The 8,719-nt window shown below is 48.1% G+C and overlaps 1 protein-coding gene across 1 annotated transcript; it reads right to left on the reverse strand.

Annotated features, from left to right (window-relative positions):
- Positions 1-510: 510 nt before the first annotated feature.
- Positions 511-1,956, reverse strand: LOC144823513 (uncharacterized). The gene has a single exon (XM_078682090.1). The coding sequence runs from the start codon at positions 1,954-1,956 to the stop codon at positions 511-513; it is 1,446 nt and encodes a 481-aa protein (XP_078538216.1).
- Between the last annotated feature and the right edge of the window lie 6,763 nt (positions 1,957-8,719).

The following is an 8,719-nucleotide window of genomic DNA, read 5'->3' on the forward strand; positions in this document are numbered from 1 at the left end:
AGGATGTCGTCCAGGTAGATGATCATCCTGACACCTCTCTCGCAGAGAGTCTCCACCACAGGTCGTAGGAGCTTCGTAAAGCACCAAGGGGCCGACGAGAGACCGAAGGGGAGAGCTTGAAATTCGAAGACCTCCCCCTTCCATAAGAACTGTAGAAAGCGCCTGTGAGGCGGAAAGATCGGCACCGTAAGGTACGCGTCCTTCAAGTCCAAGCGAATCATCCAGTCCCCTTGGAGGAGAATGTCGCGTAGCAGATGGATTCCCTCCATCTTGAAGTGGCGGTAGACAAGCCACTCGTTGAATTCCCAAAGGTTGATAACCGGGCGAAAGCCTTTGTCCTTTTTCTGGACAAGGAAAATGTTGCTCAAGAATCCCGAAGGATGAAGGTGTGTCCTGCGGATCGCTCCTTTCCTGAGGAGTTCCGACACCTCGTTGTCGATTAAGATCATGTCGTCCGCTGAAAAAACCAAGGGGCGAGGGCGAACCCTCTGACGGGGGTGCCATAGAATTCTATCTGGAAGCCCCTGACCGTCTGAAGTACCCAAGGGTCTGAGGAGATTTTGCACCAGTTGTGGAGATGATCCCGTAACCTTCCCCCCTAGAGCGGATGGGGAAAAAAGGGTAACACTCACCGAATGGGCCTCCGGGAGCATTGGCTCCCCCGTGGTAGCCTCTGCCGCGCCCTTTGCCGGCGCCTCGACTAAGGTAGAAGTTCCCTTGGCGACCGTCATTCCAGCCGTTGTTACGGCGCTGCTGGCTCTTGTTATTAGGGCCTTGCTGGAACTGTCGGCCGGAGGAGCGACCCCGCCCTCTTCCGGCCCCAGCAAAAACCCGCCCTGGAAAGATCTTCTTGATAGATGTCTGCGCTCTGTCCAGGGCCGAAAAGGTAGTCACAAACTTATTCAACTCCTTTATGAAGGGTTCACCGAACAGCTTGCCTTGTGCAATAGGCCCTGCTTCCGCGGTGGCCAGATCCCCCAGCTTAGGGTCTATCTTAATAAGTAGAGACCTCCTGTGCTCCGCTGCCAACGCACAATTCGCGTTGCCCAGAAAGCATAGAGCCCGCTGTGCCCAACCTGCCACGACCTCCGTGGACATCGGTGTCCCCGATTCCTTGGCCCTTTCGGCTAACTGGATAATCTGGGTCACGGGGCCCACAACGTCCAGGAGCTTGTCCTGGCAGTTGCGCCAAGACCGATCTATGCCCTTCCTGGGGTCCTTCATAAATTTTGCGAAGAACGCATAGAGTTTGTCGTCTATGTCCGGGGTGGCCGCCACTCTGCCTTCCAGCTTTGGGCGAGGACATTCACTCCGCATGCGGGTCCGCACCTCCCTCTCCAGGGGTTGGCGAACCTTTCCCGCCACATACGATGCAACCTTGGGGTCAGGGATCCATTCCGACGAACGTGGATGATAGATTTTTGTCGGGTCAAACATATCAGAAGTTTTATCATCCTCTTCTACAGACCCCAAAGACTGAGACGCCGGACGCCAGGGCCGTCCGGTATACTCATCGTCTTCCTCCGAGGAGGCATCGTCCTCTGTAACACCCTCTCCCTCCACGGGGAAACCATCCTCATGGTCTGAGTCCGGGGCGACCTCGTCGCCATCCTCTCCGGGGTAGAAACCCTCCCGGCAGGGTACATGTTTCAGCGTTCGCGCACTCTTACGAAAGGAGTCCCTTAAGCGGTCGAATTCCTCCAGGTGCCCCGCGTGACGCTTAGCTGACTTCTTCCCTCCCCCTTGCGTACCTTTGGGTCCGCGATTAACAGGCACCGCGTCACCGAACACCCCGGGGATACTTTGGGTGAGGGCATCCACTCTCTCCCGCAGGGGCGCCAGCACCGTATCTAATGCCTGAGAAAACACGCGACTAACCGCCGGTGGCAAGGGCTGGGAGCAGCAGATTTCTTCCGCCTCTTGGGTGGGGGTTTTAGACTGCTCTGCAGACTGCATGTCGTGAGGGTGTGAGCACACAAACACCTTAACCTATATGCAACAAGGTAGCCCCCTCGCCGGTGCTCAAACAGGCACTAGCACAAAAACCACTTGCGGAACCTGCAGACCGCCACTAGGTGGCGCCGCGCACAGCGCGTCAGAAAAGCACCGAAGACCGGTGTCAAATGCGAGGGTTGGTGAGGCCAGAAAAATACGCCTCAGAGCGCACACCGGAGCCGAGAGAAGACCGCGAGCGCAGCTCTCCCACTGCGGTGGCACCTCACAGAGCCGGAGAAGCGCGCGGGCGCGCTTCGCACAGTCCGCGTTAAGTCGGCGGTGACGGCGCAGGCAGAGCCCGTCGCTCGTCAACTGCCGACGGCTAAGCTGAAAGGAAAGCGCACATTAGAAAAACAGCGCTACTGAAAGGAAAGCGCACGTTAGAAACAGCGCTATTGCACAGGCACCAGTAATAATCTATAACAATAATCTATAGACAGCACGTCAGAAAGGGAAAAAGTAAGTGACTTATCTGACGAGCAGAGAAGAAAGAGGAAGAGGAAGGGACGTCATGGATAATTATACGGCGGACGGAGTCGTTATTGGCTGATGGTTACTGTGGACACTGTGCCCCATGTGCTCATGGGAGTTGTGGTTCTCTCGTTATGTTCTGACTGTTTTTTTCTTTGAATGGCTATTTTTAATAAAGAGAAGAAAGGACTGCATAATCCTCGCCTCCGTCCTGACATAGAATTGAGCATAATGCTGGGAGCCTTGGAATGCACGTAATGTTTTAATTAATTTGGAATTTATGAGAGAATGCATTCAGGAAAAGCTGCAGGTTTACCTGAGACTGTGGAGGACTTTATTTTTTAGGTGGTATATACACCACTGTGTGGAGTGTCACTGCAGTTTTCTATGAGTGGGGCTCTGTGGTGCTTCCCTACTACTGTAAATTCTTTTTTTTTAAGTTTAAAAAGCTTTATTTGACACAAAAAATCAGTTGCAAAAAGTAAGCCATACAAATGATCTTAAATTAACGGACAACAAATGTGAAGGGCAATACTGAACATAGTAGAAAACTATTTACAGTTTGACATTATCATAGGGAGGGATAGGATAGAGGATATAATATAATTCTACAACTGAAGAGCGAGTAATATTTCAAATTAATAACAAATGAAAAAATAATGAACATACCTAAAACACAGTATGATATTAAGAAATAATCTAGAGTAAAAGGTAGAGAAATAACAATTTACAGAGATTTAAAATGTTCAGAACGTTGAAAAGAAACATACTTTTTTTTGCCAATTTGTCTAAATAATTAGTTAATGGTAACCAATATAAGTCTCAATTGGCAAGTGAATTGTAAGAGGAGGCAATAGCAATATCCAGTCTATTATATTGACACACATCATTCCACCATGACTTAACTGAGAGTTTCTTTGAACATTTCCAGTTGAATGTAATTTGCTGACAATCTAAAGCCAACATGAGGTCAAATAACCCTTTTTCATATGAATATACATCCAAAGACTCTATTGGACTACCTGTAAAAAGAATATTGTTAGTCAAGGGGTGTAGGAAAGTAGGATCGGCTTCTTATGCTTACCCCCACTTTTTTGCTTGTTGTCTCACTGTTTTTGACTAGTCTGGCAGGGATCCTGCTAATCAGGAACCCGCCTATCTTCTTTCTCCCTTGAATTGACATGCATGTACTTTGGTACACTCTATATTGGAAACTGGGGTACCCTTATCAGTCCCTAGTATATGGTACACCATGTACCCAGGGAATAGGTACTCCAGAGGCCTCCCATGGGCTGAAGTATGTATTATGCCACCTGTGAGAGGCCATGAAAAATGGAACTCTAGGTCTGCTACTGCAGTCTGTGTAAGATGGTGCTTGCACCACTTACTTTAGATATAGGCTCACTATATCTAATAGTCACTACACTTAAAGCTTATAAGTCACCCTCTAAAGCATGCCTTATCAATCCTGAACTAATAGAACAAATGCCAGTACTGAGCTTCACTAACACAACTTCTTTTAAAACGACTAGAAGAATGAAACGTGATAGTCTGCTTTTTTAAATTGCACCATTAAATGGTTTATTCCACTTTTTTGCATTTATAAATTTTGCAACCAGCATAACTTTTTTGTGCATACAAATTATTTACAATTCTACAAAACTACAAAATATACAATGAATACAAATACAATCAATTCTGAATAGACACAGCTAACACAACACGTCACACATCTTCACTACTTTGGCCAAGACAAACACTCCTCATTCATACACCATACCATACTCAACCAAACAAAGCACAGGTGTGGGTCAGAATGTCCCAATGTCAACACAAAACGAGAATGAAGCTCTTTTTGCACAACATTTCTTGAGTTTTGTATATTTAACAAAAAATACTCAAAATCAACACTAATTGACACTGTACATAATGATTTGATGCTAAATCGTGTGTGACCTGGGACCAGGTCGACGCGTTTCGAACCCAATCAATAAAGGGTTCTCATCAGGACCAAACAAGACTCTTTCAGCCTTATTCATCAACGGGCCGTTTTGCGAGCCCCTAATAGCGATTCATAGCGAATCGTTATTAAGAACTCGCAAAACGGTATTCATGTAGGAATTGCTAAATAAATAGCGATTCCTACACATTCCTTATTTGCGAGTAGCGAGTAGCATTCATTCCTATGGGCCAAAAGGCCCATAGGAATGAATGGGGAGTATTCCTTATTTGCGATTAGCAATTAGCTAATCGCAAATAAGATAGCGATTTAAAGGGTGCCAGGGGTGTCCAAAGGACACCCTGTAGCACCCCTTAAATGCAAATTGAAACAGGTGTTGCGCACACACATGTCCAAAGGACATGTGTGTGTGCAACATGCAACTTAGAAAAATGCTTTTAAAAGCATTTTTCTAAGTTTTTGCTATTTACCGAGAGGTCTGACCTCTCGGTAAATAGCGGCCCAAAATTGCATTTTCGCAATTTTAAAATGCTTCATGAATTGCATTTAAGGAATCTCAAATAGAGATTCCTTAAATGTAATTCCTCGCAATTTAGCGAATTAGCAATTACCGATTTTTGCATTTGGGATGATGAATCCCAAATGCAAAAATTGCGCTCGCAAAGGGCCAGATTCCCAGAATCTGGCCCTTTGCGAGCGCAATTCGGCTTGATGAATCAGGCTGTTAATCTTCAGGGAATCTAACCCTCTTGTGTCACTATGATGTGTCAGTATCACCAGCTTGAATGAATCATATGAGGGCAGGCCGCAGAGATTCCTAACTGAATGCTGCCGCTTCCAGCGCCTGCAGTCACGCTGTACGTTGCTTAATTTCAAGCCCTCCTTTAGGGGCAACCGTCTCATCCAGCGCCGAATTCGATAGACTGCTTCCGCAAACTTCAGTATATTTAATGGTCACTAAACTTATACTTATAAGTCACCCCCATAGCAGGCCTTATCAATCCTGACGGCAGGGTGCTGGGTTTTATGTGAGAGGGTGCCCCTGCATGAGCAGAGCCCCTCTGCAGCCTTCGGAGACCATTCTCTCGGGTTGTCTGTGAATCAGCCGGACAGATAGGTAGAGGTGCATTATAACCTCATGGTAAATGCTATTTCGAAAACGGCTGCATAGGAACAAATCAAGTTTGGTGTCAAACGCCTGGGAATCATACCTCCACACCAGTAACTGGTGTGGGAGTTATAATTTGTGGGGTCACTGGTCTACCCGGTGCCAGCCTTCTCGACCCGGACAGCACAAAATGGATGCTGCCAGCCTGAGACACATTTCTGAGCCAAGGAAGGCAGCACAATAGGTATCCTGTCACGGGGAGGTGTGACCTCCTCCCAGACAGGGTTTAGTGTATTGGGGATGGGTGGGTGCAATCTGAGAGTGGCTGAAAGTCTGCACTGGGGGTACATTTGGTGTCCCTGTGCAAGGTCCAGCTCAAACCAGTTCTGGGAGCCACTGGCTCCTGCTCTGGCACAAAACTGGACATAGGACATGGGGGTAGCCACCCCTCTGTCCTGCCCCTCCTCTAGGAGGGTCCCCTGTATCTGTCCAGCCCTCTCCCGTGGGTATAAAATGGGTTACCTGGCTCCAGGACATTAGATTGTACGTGGACAAGATTCTACAAGGAGAAAAACTGACCTTCGACCGTCTGGACACCTTGAACTTCGCTGGACCTCGACTGGGCTTGACTTCCTCTCCCTTTCCATCCAAAGCTGAGTTGGTGCCGTGACTCCATACAGACTCCATGCAGGACCTGTGGAGCACTTAAGAAAACAGAAGAATCTCCCTTGGAGGGAAGGAGTCACTCCACTGCTTCGCAGGCACCTAAAGTATAACTGAACAGTAGCTGCTTCTGAGCTCCTGCGGAGTCTGAAGATTTCAGCAACACAGGAGATGGGTTCCCGAAGGTCCCCGAAGGTCCCCGAAGGTCCCCGAGGTTGATCTCCCCGCTCACTGGGTTTGAGCCCAATATCCCTCGTGGGGGGCTGCATAACCCGAACCCCTGTGCACTGCGTCCATTTGCAAGAGCATATGCTTGTTGGCAATTCCTGAGCTTGCGCTTTGGGCCTTGTGTAGTCCTGACCCTGAGCAGTATTTGCACCAAAGAACTCCAGCCCCCTCACACTGAGTGCTCTGGGGGCAGGTGCTTTGCAATCTTTTTCGAGGTCCCCTGGCGACTCCTTGTCTTTCGACCTGTTCGCTCCAAATGTGCCCTGACTCCCCATTGCTTGGTGAGTCTCCTGGACCTTTCTGGTCCACACCGTACCCTGTTTGTCCTTCCTGCGTGGGTTGCTGTTGCCAAGGCTTGTTGGTGCTCCCGCCGGACACCGACCCCTCAGCACTCGACATCCTTCGTGGGGTAGCTGACCTCTGGCTCCGGGTCATCCTCGACGCCTCTGGGACCTCGTGGCTGCAGAGTCAAGCATCCTTTCTTCGCACCTGAAGCACCCGACATCGGTGGGCATTCGTCTACCGAGCCCCTAGTCACTCTGAAGTGACCCAGACTCTGTCCCTTCTGATTTCAGGTTCCTTCTATCTAGAATCCCGACTTGGATTCCACTGGACCCTTTTCACCTTCACAGTAGTAGTGCTTCTTCACTTCTTTCCATAGAGAATGACAAGAGTTTCCGATGCCACTTCAGACCTATGCACCTGGCTTCCCTGGGATAGGTAACTCTAATACTACGGTATCCATGGTGGGGTGGCTCTTTAAATTCTTAAGTTCCTAAGAGTTTGCTCGAAGTCCTCCTAGAAGGGTCCTTAAACTTTAACTTTGCAACAGCGACTTTTCCATAGAGTTGTACGGAGCACACAGTTGTGTTTCCTCACTGCACCCGTCCTCCGTGGGTCTCCCGTGTCATCACCTTGGGTGGTTCCTTGGGGTCCCAGAGATTCTACGTGCACTAGGCACTGTGTCTAGTCAAGTCGTGATTGTTATACCACTATTTTAGTATATGGTTCGGTCTCCCCCTGGAGTCCGCTGTGTATTGTGCTACTTACAACTGTTCTATTGATCCAGTATTGTGTGCTTTGTGTTCTATCCTCGTGTAGAGGATAGTAGAGAGTGTTATATTAATAAATACATATTTTTATATAACTACTTGGTGGTTCTCCTTCATTTAATCATTCAGGAGGTGATATTCTGGTAAAAACAAGCTGCCTTACATTCCTTCAAGATTAAGCCTGAAGGCTGCTCTCCATACCTACCACTAGAATAGCTTTCAATAGTACAGGGTGCCCACTTTAATTAGTGGACAGAATATATCACACCACCTTATCACAATGGTGTGCAGCGGTTGGGATTCAAGCTAGCTATTTTTTTAGCATATAAATCTCATTGAGCGATTAACTGAAAACCACTAAAAGTATTAGGCAAATATAATACTTCAAGATTTGAATAAGTAAGTTCTACTGAACTTGGAGTTGCGTATGTCAAGGGTCTAGCAAACCCTTTCTCCAACTCAAGAGAGTTTAGTCTCCACTAGGTTAGCTAGGTGCCTACACCACATAACACTAGTATGTCTTCTAGAGGAGAAGCCAGTGGCTCTCTGCCAACTAGGTACAATGGCCTCTCATTCCAGGAATTGAAAGCCATGTGTGTGTGTCTAGGAATTAAAGACAAAGAGAAATGCAAACACCCAACATCTCATTGAGGTGTTGCTTGGTGAGTCCCCTGGACCTTGCTGGTCCACACCATACCCTGTTTGTCTTTCCTGCGTGGGTTGCTGTTGCCAAGGCTTGTTGGTGCTCCCGCCGGACACAGACCTCTCAGCACTCGACATCCTTCTTGGGACAGCTCACCTCTGGCTCCTGGTCATCCTCGAGGCCTCCGGGACCTCGTGGCTGCAGAGTCAAGCATCCTTTCTTCGCACCTGAAGCACCCGACATCGGTGGGCATTCGTCTACTGAGCCCCTAGTCACTCTGAAGTGACCCAGTCTCTGTCCCCTCTGATTTCAGGTTCCTTCTATCTAGAATCCCGACTTGGATTCCACCGGGCCCTTTTCACCTTCACAGTAGCAGTGCTTCTTCACTTCTTTCCATAGAGAATGACAAGAGTTTCCGATGCCACTTCAGACCTATGCACCTGGCTTCCCTGGGATAGGTAACTCTGATACTACGGTATCCATGGGTGGGGTGGCTCTTTAAATTCTTAAGTTTCTAAGGGTTTGCTCGAAGTCCTCCTAGAAGGGTCCTTAAACTTTAACTTTGCAACAGTGACTTTCCCATAGAGTTGTTCGGAGCA

The sequence above is a fragment of the Lissotriton helveticus genome, chromosome 3_1 (genome assembly GCF_964261635.1).
Source record: "Lissotriton helveticus chromosome 3_1, aLisHel1.1, whole genome shotgun sequence".
In the NCBI taxonomy this organism is placed as follows: domain Eukaryota; kingdom Metazoa; phylum Chordata; class Amphibia; order Caudata; family Salamandridae; genus Lissotriton; species Lissotriton helveticus.

Excerpts from the sequence above, each read along its gene's own strand:
- LOC144823513 (XM_078682090.1), bottom strand. The coding sequence starts at position 1,956 with ATGCAGTCTGCAGAGCAGTCTAAAACCCCCACCCAAGAGGCGGAAGAA.